General features: G+C 45.8%; 2 protein-coding genes across 5 annotated transcripts in view; one reads left to right on the top strand and one right to left on the bottom strand.

Annotated features, from left to right (window-relative positions):
- Positions 1-5,463, top strand: part of SLC25A48 (solute carrier family 25 member 48) — a 70,143-nt gene extending 64,680 nt beyond the window's left edge. For 2 of the 4 annotated variants that reach the window (XM_016137699.2, XM_016137701.2), the window contains exons 7-9: positions 1,257-1,349; positions 1,762-1,891; positions 3,647-5,463. In XM_016137699.2, the coding sequence (XP_015993185.2) occupies positions 1,257-1,349; positions 1,762-1,884 (216 nt within the window). In that variant the 3' untranslated portion in view covers positions 1,885-1,891; positions 3,647-5,463. The remainder of the gene's footprint in view (positions 1-1,256; positions 1,350-1,761; positions 1,892-3,646) is intronic. The other 2 variants (XM_036224780.1, XM_016137700.2) reach the window with 1 other exon arrangement.
- Positions 5,464-16,143: 10,680 nt separating this feature from the next.
- Positions 16,144-18,467, bottom strand: IL9 (interleukin 9). The gene is made up of 5 exons (XM_016137636.2): positions 18,354-18,467; positions 18,196-18,231; positions 18,078-18,110; positions 16,759-16,890; positions 16,144-16,254 (listed from the first exon to the last, which is right to left on the bottom strand). Exons 1-5 carry the CDS (start codon positions 18,465-18,467, stop codon positions 16,144-16,146), a joined length of 426 nt encoding a protein of 141 aa, XP_015993122.1.
- Between the last annotated feature and the right edge of the window lie 588 nt (positions 18,468-19,055).

The raw sequence follows: 19,055 nt of genomic DNA, 5'->3' as shown, positions 1-19,055 counted from the left end.
ACAGCCATGGGAGGGAACGGTCACACTCCATACTGGGTCCTGCCTGGCTTGCCTCGCCTTCCAGAGCCAAGCCGTGGTCACAGGGGAGCCCCTGTGGGCATCTCACATGGAATTTTCCTCTTGGAGCCTGACCCAGTTCCTTGCTATTATTCAGTCACTCTGGGTGAGACTGTGGAATTCCAGAAAGGTTAGACGTGAGAGAGGATTGCTAAAGTTAGAAGGAGCCCGCTTCCCTGCTGCCTGAATTGCTCCAGGGTTTAGAAGAGCCTCTTGCTTACCTCTGGGATCCCAGTGCATCAGCTCCCTTCCCGGGGGCTGAGGCTTCCCCTCAAGTCCACAAGAGAATGGAGGCCTTCTCTTCCCTTCCTGATCAAGCCGCATCTCCCAGGCTGCCAGAGTGTCAAGGGGCAGGCACCTCTCCACAAGGAAGGCCACCCAGCGTCTTGTACCTACTTACCCTAATATCACAGTGCCTGACTACCAAGGAAATGGGAAATGCAAAGGGCTGGATTTCTGCTTTCTTAAAATACCAGTTATATTTCATAAACTTGATAAATTATATAGGAGTCAGTAAATAGGTTTGAGTCTTACGCCTGACAATTTTCAGGCCATTTATGCTTGAGTAGACATTTGCCTTTAGTTGTGTTGTCCCTTCTCAGAGAGGACATTTGAGGACCGTTCCTCCCCAGCCCCCACCCCTATCCTTACCAAAGCCCTTATCTGTCCTCATCACACTCTAAGTTATGTTGTAGTTATCCCTGAAAGGGACTTAGCCTCCTTAGTAGGTTATAAACATCCCAAGGGCGAGAACTATGTCATAGATCAGGGTGTACCCAGCACCAGGCAGGACATTTTGGGGAGGAAGGGAAGCATTGCTCATATTGTCTAAGGGCGGAAGACAAACACGGTCTTCTTGTATTAAAGGCCGAGTTTAGCCGCTCATCAAGACAGGCCACGGCTGCCAGGCACTCAGACTGATGATCGCTTCTGTATGAAGCGATGACTGTTGACAGTAAGCACAGTGCTGGGACAGTCAACAGTTGGTGAGCGCTTACTGCACAGCAGGCGCTGTGCGAGTGCTTCGAAGTGTCATCTCACTCACCCCCTCAACAACCGATTCGGGTCACTAGTGTTATTACCCCCATTTTACAGTTGGGATAACTGAGATTCCGGAGGCTGCCACTTGCCCAAGTAACAACACAGCTACTAAATGGCCAAGCTGTGCCTCAACTCTGTGTCTACCACCTTCCTCACAGCCTGAGTTCTCCCCGACCCTGCCGCTTAGGGCTGTCCTGAGAAGCATCTCTCCAGTGTCGGCTGTGGCCGGGTGTTCTGTCTACCGTCGCCAAGTGAGTGGGGTGGAGCGCTCTAGCTTCTGGATTCCCAAGTGTCGTGTGTGTGCGTGTGTGTGTGCATGTGTGTGTGCACGCATGTGTGCATGCGTGTGTATGTGCGTGTGTATTCAAGAGAGAGAGCAGCAATTAAGCGAGTATACGTGGGTGTTCTTAGAACTCAACAGTTAGTGCATAATATTTAGTGCACGTGGACCAGGGCCTGGGAGGAAAAGTACCATCAGATGTGACCTGGGTCAGGGCAGGGGCATGGCCAGGTCTCCACCTTCACGGGTCTTTTGAGCTCCGCACGTCCAGCCTGGGACAGGGGGCCTGAGTGAGCAGCGCCGCCAGGCCTCTCTGCCCCTCAGCGGTAGCCCTGCAGAGGGTGCGGATCAGTCCCCTCTGATAACACCGCCTCCTGCCAAAGGTGTTTTTCAGAGGCATCACTGTGAACACTGTACGGGGCTTCCCCATGAGCGCGGCCATGTTCCTCGGGTACGAGCTCTCCCTGCAGGCGATCCGCGGGAACCAAGCGGTGACCAGCCCCTGAGTGCCAGGTCAGTATGCTTCCTTCCCAGCCAACTGCGCCTCTCACAGCTTGAAACTCTCTTCTTTGCCATGAAAATATTTGTCATTTGTTTCCTATCTAATCTGCAGTAATCCTGGGGCCAGGATTGCCACCCTTCTCATCATCAAAAAGCCCATCTCATATGACCCCCTGTGACTGGAGGTGAGCTGGGTGCTCGGTAACTGAGTTCAACACAGAACTTACCTGTTTATAGTGAGCTCACCTCTCTTCTTCCATTCAGAAGCTTGGATGACCCTCAGAGAGAAGTATAGTTTCATTGTACAAATTTGATGACTCACGCTCAAAAGTGAGGACTCAAACCAGGGTGCCCACACCCTGTCACACGAGCACCATCTCCCCACCTCCCTACTGAACTCAGAGCCTGAGTCTCAGAGACACCAGTGGGCTCCCACTGCCTCTGCCCCTGGTCCCCACCTCTTGTACCCTCTTCTCCCTTTCTCATTGCTAAAAGATCACTGTGGCCCGAGGGAGCTAAAAACAGAAATCTGAGCAAGAGACTCCCTTGCTCAGATGCCCGCAATGGTTGCCCCTTGGCTTCTAGGTAAAGTGTCAGTCCTCAATTGCCTCATCCTCACCACCATTCTCAGTGTCCTGTCCTCATTCTCCTCTCTGAGTCTTTCACATGCTGTCTCTTCTCATACCATCTCCCTTGCCTTTGGCTTCATCACCTCCTCTTTGTCATCCAGGCCTTAGTCTAGAAGTCTCCTCCTCCAGGAAGCCTGCCCTGATGCTACATCCAGGAGTCGTGCCCGCTATAGGCTCCCTCCCGCAGCCCCTACTCAGCCCCTGCATCCCTCTGCATCCTAACTGCTTGATTATTTTCCTCACTCCCCAGCCAGCTCTATTTTACCTCTGTATGGCCCATGCCTCTCATGGAGCCTGGCACACAAATGGCCACTCGGAAATATGGTTGAGTGGCTGGATGATTAATCCCTAATAAACTTTAGTTCTTCTTCTTTTCCTCTCTTGTTTCTCCTCCTCTGGCCCCAAACTGGTTACCTGCAGAGCTCAGAAGACAAAGTAGAGTGAGTCACTGAATTTTCTAGTTACCAAGAAACTGTTCTGCCTTGGTTGTAGTGACTGTACATTCTCTCAGGAAAGAGGATCTTTTATCAGGAAGGTCTAGCAAACCTTCCTGCTGCCTCCCCCAGGGCTGCTGAGCCCCGCTGGATGCCTGCATGGGCCGAGGAGCCAGAAAAAGGCAAGACGGATCAGGCTGGCTACAGTGAGCCCAGAACAAGCCCGGGACGCTGGCTTGAAATCAAATGCTTTTAGCCTTTTCCTAAAGCACCCACATTCACAGCTTCCCTGGCTTTTTGCTCTCTTTTATAAAAGGGAAAGGGTAGTGATGCATTTTGCATAATTAAACATTGTGGGTGACAAGTTACTGTATTGGGGTTAGCAGGGAAGAGAAGTTGCCTGCTTCCTGAAGCTGTGCTCAGATATTGGCCGCCTCCCCCACCTTTGAACAGATGAAAGTGGTTTTTTAAAAAAGCTCCTATAATGAAATTGATTTGTTTTTATCGTAGAGTAAAATAGAAAATACAAATAAACTGAAAGAACAAAATAAAAAATACCTATAATCTCAAGACTTTGCTGTTATTCTCCCAAGTGTTTTTTATGTGTATTCCCCAAAACGGGATCCTACTTCATACAATGTTTTCTAATCCACTTTTACTGTTTAATAGTCCAGGACCATTTTTTCATGTCCTTAAATCTTCAGCTGCAAGGTGGTTTTCATGCCAAGACCTGGCAGATCCCAGAGTGGCTGGACGCTTTCCTGAGGACCCTGCCAACCTGTGACCAACCCTGGTGATTGGCTACTTCAGGGGGAAGAAAGAAGTTTCTAGCAAGCCAATTCCTGACTGTTCAGCATTTGGCCATTCAGAGCAGTGGCCACCACAACTGGAAGCTTTTCTTTCTGGAAGTGCTCGGAAAGTACAAGGGGCACAGCCGTCTGTCTGCCTTTTCTCTGCTGGGGTGGGGGAGAGCTCCCAGCTGGAATGGGGGTTTCCCAGGGACTTTTCTGGAGCCTCATCTTAACAAGAAGTTCAACTTCCTGCTCTAACCCAAGAACACCAAAGCCCTCTAACGAGTCCTGGGTTTGAACTTACCAGTAGTTCTGAGATTTGGAGCAGGTGGTGCCTCAGACAGCGGTGACATCCATGCTTTGATGACGTGGAAACCAGTGCCTCCCTCACGGTCCAGGCTGAAGCCAGTGAGATGATGTATATTAGAGAACTAGGGCGCCTGCATTTCCTAAGAAGCAGGAGATGGTGACTTTCTCAAGTCCCAGGGTGCAGGCGGTTGGGAATGACATCAAACTGTTTCCCAGTGCCTGCACGGAACAGAGTCCAGCTCCAAGCAGCTCCAGCCTCCTCCCAAAAACCAGACACAGAGCTCTCCCCAGCTCCCACAGTGTCCGGGGAAGTAGAACACTTCCGTTTCGTTCATCTGTCGTGATTTCTCACCCAGGTCAACATATGAGTGATGCGAGGACCATTTGTGACTGAGTAAAAACCGCATGCGGTTGTCGTTTTGTGACATAGTTGGTTTATCTGTTCACCTGGAGAAATAGCATCAGAAAATACAAGGACAGTGACCTTTGGTGATAGAAAGGCGTCCCAACCACTGGTCAGTGGTCAGTTCTTGGGCTTGTCCGAGGCCCCTGAATCCAACTGCACCTACCTGTCCATCAAGATTCCCTGCCTCCGGGACCTTCCTGGAATAACGCTGGCCTGCCTCCTGCCATGACTTTCATGCTCCAAACCTGGTTGGCCTACTTTCAGGTTCAGGAAAATCCATTTTTAAGGAAAGAGGATACATTCTCCTTCCTGTAATATTTTTTCTGAACATTTGCAAATCACCCAGACAACCTCATAGCCTTTCACCAGTCTGTTTTCATGGTGATACTTTGCCAATTGTTGCTTCACGAAGACAGCTCCAAATGAGTTGTTTGACTCCTAGATCTTGCTGACTGATAACCCCATTTAGATGAAAGTCTTATCTTTCCTCCTTTTTCTCCAGGGCCAGCGTCACCTGGCCAGGGATGGTGTCACCTGACCAGGGCCTCATTCCATTACAGGTTGCTGCCGACAGGGGTGACTCTAGAACCCACTAAGCTTGGAATCCCTTCTTTCCCAATTGCAAGCAGCCTGTTCCTCACCTCCTGGCTGGAGCCACTGAGCTGCCACCTTGGATGGACCATTGATGGATTGCCATCTATTTCAGATCTGCCCTGGCACCTGGTAAAAAGTGCAGTAAAATAGACCCCGCCCCCATGACCATTGCAAACACTGGGAATTCACGAAGGACCTGGAGTTGTCTCTGTTTCCATAGAAAAACATTGAAAACTCCTTCAGGTTGTTTCTAAATCAGATGCGTCTGCCTGGCTCCCAGGCAGCACCGGCTGCTCTCATTCCTCCCTCTGTTAGACCTCCATCGGTGTCACCCACCCAGAGAGGAGCCCACTCCTTGCAAGTGAGAAGAGAAGCTAGAGATGACAGTCTCTGAGCTGCCTAAGGTGGGCAGGGAGGGCGCAGTGGCGATGGAGGGGACAGGCCCTGTGGGCGCGCTCCCTACTCTGCCTGCAGCAGGTGCCAATCAAGTGTTTCTGCATCTGCGGCACACTGAGTGCATGTGGGGCATGTGTCTTCTGGGCTTTTTTCACACGGAGAACAAAATAAAGCAAAATAAAACACTTTGTCCACAATGTGTTTTCTAGAATGATGTCATGATTCTAAATTTTATTTCTCACTAGAACCATGTGGGAAGGCCATTGCTCTTCCACTGTTATATGGTACGTGTCCACGATGTTACTCCCACTTCTGCGCCCGTAACGGGCATCGCTGCTCAGCCATAGAGCCAGCCCTCTCCCGATGAGCTGAATGCAGCTTCAGAATCCCTCTCAGCTGAGTGCCCTGGACAGCCACTATCAGCCCATCAGAACTGACATATGGATTCATCTACTTGCCATTCTTGGCTTAAATCCCAGTGGGGAAAACATCCTTAGATTTTTCTCCCCCCTTTTTTCCCCCTTGAAAGGGTCTTCCTTGATGTCTCCACTCCTGTCTAACCTCCTCGAGTGATTCAGAGCATGTCTGAAAATTCTCTGCCCTCACACCCAGCACCAAGATAAAGCAGTTCATCCTACGCTGTACCAAAAGGTTCCTTCCTTGAAATGAACCCTCATTATGCCCTCCTTGATCTTTCTGCTTCAAGGCCCCTGGCACTGGGCCCCCAGGCAGCATCTAGGCTGCAGTCTAAACTCTCCACTCCTCCAGCAGTGGGGGATTCGTTTGTTCCTTCAGTCATTAAACATCTGTTGAGTACCTACTACAGGCAGACACTGTCCTCCATGCTGGGGACGGCCTCGAGGGGCTCCAGTGGTACTTCCATTCTGGTGTATTAGACGGTTCTACTGACAGGAAAGAAGTGTCTGCATGCCCACACCAGCATTGCTGGTCCTGGGAAGGTGCTGTGGATACTGGTGAAGAGATGTTCACGACATCTTGTCCATTCTCAGATGAACCTGAACCTGAGATCTTTTCTCTTACACATCCTAGAGCATGTTTCTTAAGTCTTCCTGAATGAGACCATTTCCTGATGCTGGTTCTGGTTGCCCAGTATGCTTGAAATTAATGGTGTGTTCGCAAGGCCAGCTGAGGTCTTTGTCAGACCTCCCCCCAATCCCAGGTTCTCTTGATCATCTTATGACCCTCTCCATGTTAGGAGGAGGTAAACTGAGAGAACCATTGATGACCAAGTTTGCACACGGAGAAACTGAAGCTTCAATGTACCTGAGCGGCTGCAGAGTTTGGACTGCCACTCCATTTGATAATCTTCTTGAGGCTACACTGCCCCCTGCTGTCCACGCCAAGGAACATCACAGTAAAAAGAAAGTTGGAACACAACTTTCCTGTAAGAGGTCTTAACCTGCCATTGAAGGTCTTCCACAATTCCCATCACAGCTGCTCTTCCAGACTCACCTCTTACAGCTCTGTTCCAGGTTCCCTGTGCTCCGGGAATCTTTTCCCATCTCTTCCAATGCCAGATACGTAACAGGCATTCAAATGTTTGTTGAAGGAATACCCGAGTGAGCCAACAAACCCACCGGACCAGCTCCTGTCTGTTCACCACCCTCCAGGCTTTCCCATCTCTGTGCTTTTTTTAGCCTGCACACCCCGACTTCCACGAACAGGGAAAATTCCTGTCATCCGCAAAAAGAATAACAATAACCATTCTCAACGGTGGTCCCATTCACTCTTTAAAAATTACTGAGGGCCTCAAAGAATGGTTGTTTCTGTAGATTATAACATTAGCCAGAAATTAAAACAGAATTAAAAAAAAATATTTAAAGTATAATAAACTCATCACATGTTAACATAACAACACATTTTAATGAAAACAACTATCCTTCCCAAACAAAAATAAGTAATGAAAGAGTTGCATTGTTTTGCATTTTTGCAAATCTCCCTGACCTCTGGCTTAGCTTAAAACAGAGGCCGGGTAGATTCCCGTATCTGCTTCTGCTCTGTCTGTTGTGCTGTCCCTTGCCGTGTAGACGTTGGGAAACGCCATTGTATACCTGCGATGAAATGAGAGTGAAAGGAGCAGATAATGTCCTAGTGTTCTGTAAAAATAGTTTTGCCCCCCAGGAGACCCCCTCCGCTCTACAAAAAGAATGCATCGCCCAAAGGCTCTCTTGGCTGATAAGCTGCAGAATCGCCACTTGGAGGCAGCAGAGGTCAACTAAATCCTCCTCAGGTGTCAGCCTCTGGTGGCTGATGACCTTGGCGAGAACATCTGGGCCTTGTGACGCTGCTCTTCCTGTCTGGCGAGTCTCCTGTCTCCCTTGTTGTTGTCCTTTTACTTCTCTGTGACGGAATGAACCTCAGACCAGGAAGACCTCCAGTTCCAGGTCTGTCATCTATCTTCATGAACTTAACAAGCCCAGTTTCTTTATTTGTAAAATGGCCACACCAGGGCGCCCCTACTTACTTTTCAGGGCTTCAGTACCAATTAAGTGCAAAAGTAGTTTTGTAAACTGTAAAGTGCAAAACATAGGGGTTAGAGGAAGGCAGGGGAGGGGAGTGGTCACTGGTTTTTCTTGTCCCTGGTTTCAGCCTGCCTTCTTCCCTGTGAGTCTGGGTTGTTTGCATTTTTCAGGGAGCAACACAGGGCGGCTGCGTCAGTACTCTGGGCCTTGTCTCTGAAGATTAAACCCTGAGCTCCAGATGCCTGGCCCGCAGGCCTTTGGATCTGTAAGTGCACATCTGATACATGTGCTTGGAGTGAGGTTATGGCAGATGCTGATGTGGCCCTTCAGTGCCCAGAGCATCTGACAAGTCATTGATTCCAGCTCTCTAGGATCTTCCTCTGCCAGGAGGACATCAAAGAGGTCCCCGAGAAACATTTGGTTCAGCAGAGGAGTCCAGCCCAGGAGCACCTGGGAGCCAGAAATCCATCCACAGAATCACAGCTTCCCTCCTCTGGCTGAGAGTGGGGAGGGACAGCATGCTCTAGGCTCAGTCGCCCCTGCCAGTCACAAGACCTGCCCCCAGTGCCTTGAGCCTCTGGCCTCCCGGCAGGGCAGACTAGGTCTCTCTCCTCTGTACCTGCAGATTCTGAAGACATTGCAACATATTACTGACTGTTGTGCTGCGTTCTGCACCTGGTTCTCACTGTGTGCTTTATTCGAGCTTGATGAATGATTCAAGCATGTCCTCAGGGATACAAAAAATAAGTGAAGCTTTGTCTACTTTAACTTATTTAGTCTTTTTCAAGCGTTCATTCTACGTGATGGCAGAAAAAGTAATTTTGTCATTTCAGAGTAAAATTCAGAAATTCCAAGCTAAACTCAGTCAGTTCAGGATTTTCTCCTTCTCTTCCCTATCCTGGGGGTGACTTTAGATTTGAGGGATTTGGGGTACAGGGAGAGGTTTCTGGTTCTTGAGAGATGCTCCAGCCTACCTGGTGTTCCCCCTGTCTTGTCCTGGGGTGCGGCCTTCCCTCCATGGTGGCTGCTGTTCGAGCATCTTCATTCCCATTTGGTCCTGGCCACAAGGTGCATGCACCTGTCAACCAGGAGGCCTCTCTGGCCTTGCCACGTTCTGTGACACATCCATGCTCCTCTCCATCCCTTGGTAAAAACCTTGGCTTCTCCATCAGAACTACTCAGGGGCCTGCATTAGGCCCCCTTCCTGGGGTTCCCTGTGCCACACCACATGTTGGGTGGGTGGCAGGCTGCCTTCTTTTTTCAGGTCGTCAGGGCACACAGGACACGCAGCTCAGGCGCCCTCAGTTCTCAGGTCCTCAGCCCGCCCCGAGAGTTCTGCCACCACTATCTCAAGCTCAGCTGGACAGGCGCTCACCAGTGTCTCCTCACTAACTTCTCTTCCACAATCCAAAGAGTCATTACTTCCTATTAGATGTAAGAGCTCTACTTTTGGACATTCAAAATCCAAGCATTAACCTCTATATTAATAGCCTTTATGACCAATAAAGGATAATCATCTCAATTGATGCAGAAAAAGCATTTGACAAAATTCAATATTCATTCATGATAAAAAAAAAATACTCAACAAACTGAGAACAGAAGGGAACTTCCTTAACTTGACAAAGGGCATCTAGGAGAAGTCCATAGCCAACCTAATACTCAATGGTGAAAGGCTAGATGCTTTCCTCTTAAGGTCAGGAATAAGATCTTGCCACTTCTGGTCAGCATTGTGCTGGAGGTTCTACCCAAGGCAGTTAGGCAATGAAATGAAATAGAAGGCATCCAAGTGGAAAAAGGAAAACGAAACTTCCTCTGTGTGCAGACGATATGATCCTCTATGTAGAAAATCCTAAGGAATCCATTTAAAAATCTATTAGGGCCAATAGACAAGTTTGGCAAAGTTTCAGGATACAAGACTAACATACAGAAATCAATTGTATTTCTATATGCTTGCAATGAACACCCCAAAGATAAAATTTAAAAATTTCCATTCACAATAGCATTTGAAAAATAAAATATTTAGGCATATTTTAACGAAAGAAGTGTAAGACTCATACATTGAAAACTACAACACCTTGTTGAAAGAAATTTTAAAAGATCTAAAAAGTGAAAAAATATTATTTCCTTGTCATGGGTCACAAGACTAAATATTGTTAAAATAGCAATACCCCTAAATTGATCTACAGGTTTAATTAAATCTTTCTTAGAATACCAGCTGACTTTTTCATTTTTGGCAGAAATTGTCAAGCTAATCCTAAAATTCATACGAAGATGCAAAAGACCCAGAACAGCCAAAACAATTTTAATAAAGAAGAATAAAGTTGGAGGGCTTGCACTTTCCGATTGCAAGACTACAGTGATCAAGACAGTGTGTCGCCAGCATAATGTAGATATGTAGATCAATGGGATAAAATCGAGACTCTGTGAATAAACCCTTACATCTGTGGTCAATTCATTTTCAGCAAAGGTGCCAAGATGATTCAATGGAGAAAGAATAGTCTTTTCAACAAATAGTGTTGGGACAACTGGATACCCACATTCCAAAGAATAAAATTAGAACCTTACTTCACACCATATGTGAAAATTAACTCAAAATGGATCATGGACTTAGAGTTAAGAGGTAAAACTATAAAACCCATAGAAGGAAATATGAAATAAATCCTTGTGGCCCTGTGTTTGGCAAAGTTTTCTTAGAATACCAAAAGCGTAAGTGACAAGATAAAATATATATTAATTGGACTATAATTAAAAACTTTTATTCCATGAATGATAGCATCAAGAAAATAAAAAGATGACCCACAAAATGGGAGAAAATATTTGCAAATCCTATATCAGATAAGGGACTTATATCCAAAATATATAAAGAATTCTTACAACTTAGCTATAAAAAAGACAAATGACCCAATTTTAAAATGGTCAACTTATTCAATTAGACATTTATTCACAGAAGATATAAAAGTGGCCGATGTGCATATGAAAAGATGCATCACTAGTTATTATGAAAATGAAAATCAAAGTTACAATGAGATATCACCTTATACCCATTAGGATGGTTACAATAAAGAAGGTAGATTGTAAGAGTTGGCGAGGATATGAAGAAATTGGAGCTCTCACACACTGCTGGTTGAAATGTAAAATGATGCAGCCACTTCGGAAAACAGTTTGGCAGTTTCTCAGAAATTAAGATAGAATTGCCGTGAGACCCAGCAACTCCACGCCTAGGTATCTACCCAAGAGGAATGAAAACATTGTCTTCACAAAAACCTTTACCTTTACAAGCATGTTCGTAGCAAGATTATTCATAATGACCCCAAAGTAGAACCAACCCAAAATGTCTACCAACTGATGAATGGATGAGTAAAAGGCAATATTTCTATAAAATGGAATATTAGTTGTCAATAAAAAGAAAAGTACTGATATCTGCTACAACATGAATGACATTTCAAAGCACCATACTAAGTGGAAGAAGCCAGTCACATAGAAAAACACATATCTCATGGGTCCATTTATACGAAAAATCCAGAATAGACAAATTTATAAAGACAGAAAATAGATTACTAGTTGAGTAGGCTGGGGAAAGGAAAGATAGAGAGCGGCTGCTAATGTATGCAAGGTTTCTTCTGGGGGTGATGAAAATATTATCCAGTTAGATTGTGGTGATGGTTGCACATTTCTGAAAACCATCAAATTATACACTTTAAATGGGTGAATGGTCTGTATTTCCAGAGAAAGGGAGGTCTCAGTTTGGGGCGAATGAGGGAAGCAGGGTAGGAAAGGAATTGCGGGGTCGAGCCTTTACAATGCCTTCCTGCTTCAAATCGGATGGATAGGAAGATAGACAGATGCCTGTGGACTGGTCAAATTTAAGGCCAGCGGCATCTAGCTTTGGCTTTGGCCAGCATCAGTGTACCCTGGTCTCGAATTTCCTGGAAACAACTCTGCCCCGGGCCTGGCAGCCAGGACAAGGCAGCTGGCTGTTGAGAGCTGCCACCCTCCTGCAGGTTAGATTTAAGAGTGTGTCTCTGCAGTCAGTTGTCTGAGTTGGGATCTTGGCATTATCACTTATGAGCAATATGCTCCCAGCAAATTATGTAACCTCCCTGAGTCTCAGTTTACTCATCTGTGCACTAGGAATTATATACAGTAATTTTATAATGGCATGGTTGTAAAAGTACTAGATATTTCACAAAGCATGCTGAGTACAGTGCCTGTTGTACAGTAAACACTTAGCAAATGTTAGTTCTCCTTTCTCCAAGGTGCCTTCTGGATAAGGGAGGAGAGTAATTACAGCACACCTTATCCAGGCCCTGAGAATCCTGCTTTGAGCTTGCTTGCAGGGGTATGTCCTGTGGGTTTTATGACTTTTGCAGAAAAGCCCAGGGAAACCACCAAGCTATGCTGCTGACTAATCTGTTGACAGTGGGTTGCAGCTCATCTCTCTGCCCATCTTCTCTGAAAGCTGATTGTGTTCCCAGGTTGTGTTCTGAAACCAACTACCAGCACCTGTTCTTGCAGGGATCCCCAGGCAGGGTGAGCTTCACAGAGGTGGCGGCGCTGAGGCTGCAGGCTGTAAACCACAGTATGTAATGTGCCACAGCTGTGTCTGGGGCCAATCATTCAGACAGCTCAGGTAGGGCAAAGGAGAAGGGAAGTCTCTACTCCTGCGACCTGGGAGGCTTCCTCCAGGCTGCTGCGGAAGACTGTGTCCCTCCTGGGGACACCCAGCCTGGCCCCAGGTAAGCCCTTGGGAGAGAGAGCCCCCTGTGTAAGTGGGGCCAGGGCCAGCAGAATGCAACCAGTCCCTCATCACAATTCTGAAGTCCAATCAGCTCTGAAAGCCCAAGATTTGTTGAGACTCATTTGGCTGCCAAACCCAATCGCCTTGTGTGTTTTGCTGCAAAATATTAATGTGTTTAATTACAGAATCCTGCCCCAAGCCCTGCTGTGGGTGTTATGTAATATACATGAATTGTGTATTCCCTTCCTAAGAAGCTAAACAGCTTGAGTGCTAAAAAGACCCCCAGGTTTTTGGATAAGGGAGTGTGGGCCCATTTATTATGAATCTATTTTGCCCTAGGACTGCAGTCAGAAGAAACACAATGTACATGCTTGATACACACAGAATGTGAGCAGAATGGAAAGAGAAAAGAATTGGAATCTGAGACTCCTGAGCGAGAGCTCTGCTCTAATTCTCACTAGCTGTGGAGCCTTGGGAACATCATTCAAGCTTCCTGAGCTTTGATTTCCTCACCTACAAAGCAGAAATAATAATACTCACGACGGTTATCTGGGGATTAAATGAGAGGGTGCACACTTAGTACATACAGAGTAAGTGCTTAGGTATTAGAGACCTAGTATTAATAAATAATAACCCATAGAGTACTTGATAGACCTTTTTCTCAGTGTCTTGTCCGTGGGAATCCACAGCCCGGCTAGGAAGCCAGGTAAAACAGCCACATCTGGATACTGTGCATAAGGAGGGAGGGCGGCTGCTGAGGATAGTGAATCATACAGGAGGTACCGAGAGGTACTAACACATACAGTAGTAGTGAGAACAGGAATTCTCATACCCACTGCTATGCGAGATCCTTCCCACATCTCCTTGAGGGAACCTGTGCCCAACCCCCACCCGCCCAGCACTGCCACACAATGTTTTTCACTTCTCTCAGGAAGCAGATGGGTCAATGGACTGTGACTGTTGTCTATTTGTCTTCAGGTCTATGTCCCCCGCAAAGTGCTTGGTGGCCTTTAGCGCTGAGGGAGGACAAAGGTTAATCCAGTGGTCCCCTGCTGAAAGCCTCTTGAACTTAGAAATCCAACTCGTTGCCCTTTGATAAACACGTTCCTACAAATAAGTCACTGAGAAATTGGTTTTTGTCTAAACTAAGACTAAAAAATTATGATTAGATATCTCATGGACTCACAATTTCTGCACCCAAGAAGATAATAATACACTCCCTCTGATATGGGTCATCTTTGCTAAAACTCCTCCCTCTCTCATATTGGGCAGGGGTTGGCCATAGGCAGAGGGCGAAACTTGTGCCCACCCCCTTGCTAAAGGAGCCAAACAACTCCAGGTACCAGGGCTACTTAGCTCACCAGAGAACTTCACCTTTGGTGAAGGGCCGTTTGCAGGACAGGTCACATGGGATATTGCTCGATGTTGTGATTGATCAGAAATAAAAGTCAAGCAAAACCCTTTGAGGAACTCTGTCTCTTGGTGCTCTGAACTTCCCATATTATTGATCAAAAGCACCCAAGGATGGTCTAGCCCAATAGAGAGGGGAAGTAATCCTATTTTTGACAGTACCTAGAAAAATACTCCCCACAGTAGGTCCTCCTAAGCTCTTCCCAAGCCTCTAAGCTTTCAGATAGCAAGGGGAAGGCCATTCTGATTGTCAGACCACCCCAATCCCAAGACACTCACCTTAACCCTACCTCCACCTTGCCCATCACACAGAACCAGGGAAGTCAAGCAGGATGATTGCTGGTGGGCTGCCCATGCCCACATAGCAAGGTCATGTGAATTCTAAGCTTGGGGTCTGCCTGGAGGTATGTGAAGGGACCTCACCTTCCTGAACATGTGTAGTATGTTCTAGGTACCATCCCTTCTCCAGATGAGCACATTCCTGACCTACACAGCATTTCATACTTTGCATCTCAAAGGCCTTTCATCTATTTAGTCAATATTTATGGAGCACCCACTCTGGTCTAGGAGTAGTATAGGCTCAGGATAGGCATTTGGAATACAACAGTGAGTACAACAGAGTTCTCTGCCCTCAGAGACTTAGCATTTGAGCAGGGAGAGACAGTAAATAATAAACATAGTAAATTAATAAATGAGAGCATTTTAGAAGACAAATTAGTACTGTGGAACAGAAGCCAGAATCAGGAGTATTGGACATGGGGCAGGGGTGGGGGTGGGGTAGACTGAGGTGAGATGAATAGTCTGCAAGTCAGAGTTCTCCAGAGAAAAAGAACCAGTAGGATGGACGGATGGATGGACGGACGGACAGGTAGGTAGGCGATAGATAGATAGATAGATAGATAGATAGATAGATAGATAGATAGACTTATAGATTTATTATAAGGAATCGGCTCATGCCATTATGGAGGCTAAGTCCAGTGATCAGCTGTCTGCAAGCTGGAGGCCCAAGAAAGCTGGTGGTTATAGTATTAGTTCAAGTTCAAAAGCGTGGTAACTGGGGAGCTGATGGTGTAAGTCCCAGTTCAAGTATAGGAGAAGACCAATGTTCCAGCTCAAGCTGTCAGGCAGAGAGCCAATTTTTTCCCTCTTTCTGCTCTCTTCGGGCCCTCATTGGATTGGATGAGGCCCACCCACGTTGGGGAGAGCATTTGCTTTAGACAGTCTGCCAATCATATGCTCATCCCATCCAGAAACACTCTCACAGACACACCCAGAAATGATGTTTAATCTAATGTCTGGGCATCCCAATGCCTGATCAAGTTGACACTTACAATAAACGATTATAGATAGCTACAGCCACATTATGCCAGCCAGACAACTTAGTTCAAGGATGCCTCAGGTTGGTCCCCCATTACCCTCGGCAACCCAGCCAGACATTACACCGGGCACATGGTGGGTGCTAGCTGAAGGTCTTTCAGGCGAATAAATGACTATGTTGATCCCAGGGTTTCTCTGCTTTTTTTCCCCCAAAGAGCCTGCTCCATGACCTGTTTCTGGCTCAGCTTCAAGCACTTTCCTTTCTCACGAATGAACTTGCTCACATTCTTGAGTAGTTTCCCACTTCCTGGTCTTGCCAAAGTGCTGCCATTTCAGGTACATGGTTGGTTTCTCGGGACCCCAGACTCCTTGGCAGGACCCTGAACCTCCCTCCCGCAGCAGCCACAGATAGGGCACCTCAGGTGTGCCCTTGGCCTCCTAGTAGCAACCCTCAGACTGTCCCCACACCCTTTGTAACTGCACCCCCTTCAGTCCCCAGCATGGCTGTGAGCCTAGCCATTCAGCCCTTTGACAGAGTTTGTAGCTTTCTTTGTTCCACAAGGTGGGAATAAGCAGCAAGAGACCAGATCGCGCTTTGCATATATATTTTAAACAAATATACTTTTTAATTTTAAAAAATGTTAAACAATTATTACAACTGGCTTTTATTTAGCATGGCTTACTTGATTTTTAAATTGCAACAACTTAAAGAGGAGGCTTTTTACATTTAATAAATAGAATAAATACTATTTCATCTTCATGTGCTGCTTCTCATCCTTTCTTTCTGGAAGATTCCCAGGAGACTCTTCAGAAATGTCAGTGTGTTGCCTGTTGTGGTTTGGTTGCATGACTGTTCGCAGGAAAAAAACTGTGGGGATAAAAGTTAACAGAATGACTAAAATAGCAGTCCCAGGAACCCCCAGCCCAGAGCCTGGTGAAGTTGGGGGGTGCAGTGGGGAAGGGGGTATACAGGCACCAGTAGACATGTAGGTGGCTGACTTTGTGGTAGGATTTCAGGGGACACACACACGCACGCTTATATAACTATCAAATATTCCCAAATCTCGTTAGAAGAAACCTATTCTTGGGACTCTTTGAGGCTAAAAATTTTGTTATCTTTTTTGTTTGTCCTTTCAAGGTCATTTTATAGCACAATGGTGAAGAGCAGAATTTTGGGGTCACATAGACCAGAATTCAAATTTCAGCTTTGCCACTTTAGTTCTGTTGTTCTGATAAAATTTCTTAGATGTCGCTTATCGACCTTGAAGTGCCAATTCAGATGTTATCATCTGTTCTCATTCTGAGAGAGTTGGCATTGACATTCACCTAGAAATAACTAAGCAGAGCATGTCACAGATAAAAATAAACTCACTTGACACTTGTTGTTCTTCAGGACTTCAACTGTTCTTTTCACCCGATTGAAAATTAGGGGGAATCTTGTTTTCACTGTGGTGTTGGCCATCTGTGACAGACCCTCCTGGAAGCATGGCGTGGTGCAGTTGTCCTGGTAAACAATAAGATTTGGGAAGAGAAACACTCAGAGGAAAACTTTGGGAAGGAGTCATAAAAAAATGCTTTTAGAGACTTTTAATTTAACCAATCTAACCTAAACTGACATCATTTTTAGACGGGTCCTTTGCCAGTCTAGGAAATGATCAGTATTTCAAGGTGAGGCCATTTTTCCACAGTGACACTCCCTAGAGAGTTCCAGTATGTTCCATTCAGGGACTAAAGGCCTATGGGCTCTGGAAAACAGCCAGTTCTGAGTCTCCTTTACAAATGATGCTTTCCTGTTCCAAGTCTTGAAATAGTGAGTTTGAAAATACAGAGAAGAAAAAGTCTTTTCACACCAACCCTCTGGGGTGTGTCAGTCAAATACAGCCAGTGTCTCAGGAGCAGATAAAATCATAGACTATAAACTAAGGGGATGGGATGTGGTATAATTGCGTGGTTCTGCCTTATCCTATTCTCCTCTAATGGGCCAAGACGGGGTGTGATGACTGACCTCAGTTGGGGCAAGAAGCTCAGATTATCCTAGACCTTGCTTCGGAGAGAGCAAAGCAGGGCCTTTGGATAAGTTCTTCCTCCTCACCTTAGCCAGAAAGTTCCTGCCATACTTCCTATCAGCCAAAGTGGGCAGTGAACTTTGGAAGCCCTTTCTACTTCCCCTCTACCCACAATCTCAGCCACTCTGTCCTCCCAGAGGCCACTCTAAATCAGCTAAACAGACAGGAAGTGAGGGAGGAGGGGGTAAGGAGGGAGAAGGCATAGCACACAGACAATCGATGCCAGAAGAAAGATAAAGAGTTGTCATTTTATTCGCTTTTTTTTTTTTTTTCAGTCTTAGAGCTGTCAGCCTGGAGTAGAAAGAAAGCAACATATGATATGGGCTACATCATATGTTACAGTCTCAGTTCCAGTTTGATTCAGTTGTGCACATGACCACTGATCTAAAAAATCATCCGAGATTCTTTTTTAAATACTGAAAAGTGTTTAAATCTCTCAAAGGTCGTAAAATTGACTTAAATACAAAGAAATGTGTACAATATAGAATTTCAAGAGTCTGGTTTTTAAAGGAAATGCTAATATGTAACAATCGTAATTAAGTAACGCTTATCTAAAACAGCAACCATTTTTACTTAAAAATTTAAAAAGCATAAGATCAAGACTATATTCTTTTGCTGTACTTACAGAAGGAATGGACAGACACAAACAACTGGTCACCTGAAAAAGAGAAATTTCAAAGTGAAGATTCTAGATGTGAAAATTAAAATTAGTTTGGATATTTCTTAAAAGAGCATTTACTCACATTGCCGCTGCAGCTGCAATTTGAAGATGGATCATTCTAAAGTAGAGAGACAAGAACCCATAATAGGTGATGTGTCTTTTCATCCTCTTAAAGAGTTCACTTAACTTTTCAACAGTTACCTTTCTCGCTATTTCTTGCATCCCCGCTCACCAGCTTACCTGCAGGTTGTCAATGAGGTATTTGATGTCCTTGATCCCTACGAAGGTCAGACACCCCTGGCTGGCCACTGAGCAGAGGAAAAGGGCAGAGGCAAGGACCACGGTTGGGAGCATCTTGGCACAGGGCTGGAGCTCGGCCTGCAGACACCTTTGAATCGGGTCGTATTTAAAGCTCCCTTGCAAACATGGAAAAACCCTGACATCAAACTGATACTAAGTGCCCACTTTTTCTCTGTAAGTTTGGGCCACTTGACAATGAAAAAAAAAATTATATATATTACATCAAACTGAGTCACTTGGCAAAGACTATGTTACATTGTCTCAAGAAATATCATTCCTCAGAAAAGATGCTTTTGAAAAAGCTGGGTACCGAAATGCTGTAGGAAAAGTTAAAGATCTTAAAACCATATATACATTTTTTTTTTAAGGCAGAGATTCTGATTGTGAGAGTTAGAATAATTTCCATGAAAGCCCAAGGCTGTATTTTCCCTTTTTCATTTAATTGGAAATGCTGATATAAGAGCCAGTCACCAGCGTTCTAATGAAGGAGGGGCTGAGGTGGCCGAGAGGGGGCAGGGGAGTGAGAGAGAGTGCAGTTTCCTGAGTGGTTACGTCTATCAGGGTTTTGGTTTTTTTTTTTTTTTTTCCCAAACTCAGTCTTTGTAAAGTCAGTCTGGTTAGTGCAACCTCATTCTTATTATG

Source organism: Rousettus aegyptiacus, unplaced genomic scaffold (genome assembly GCF_014176215.1).
Source record: "Rousettus aegyptiacus isolate mRouAeg1 unplaced genomic scaffold, mRouAeg1.p scaffold_m13_p_7, whole genome shotgun sequence".
NCBI classification, from domain to species: domain Eukaryota; kingdom Metazoa; phylum Chordata; class Mammalia; order Chiroptera; family Pteropodidae; genus Rousettus; species Rousettus aegyptiacus.
This window is presented reverse-complemented; position numbering and strand designations above follow the sequence as displayed.

Excerpts from the sequence above, each read along its gene's own strand:
- IL9 (XM_016137636.2), bottom strand. The coding sequence starts at position 18,467 with ATGCTCCCAACCGTGGTCCTTGCCTCTGCCCTTTTCCTCTGCTCAGTG. Across the intron at positions 16,891-18,077 it reads TGTGTCTGTCCATTCCTTCT|GACAACTGCACCACGCCATG; the intron begins GTAAGTACAGCA and ends ATTGTTTACCAG. Across the intron at positions 16,255-16,758 it reads TGAAGAACAACAAGTGTCAA|TTTTTTTCCTGCGAACAGTC; the intron begins GTGAGTTTATTT and ends TTATCCCCACAG.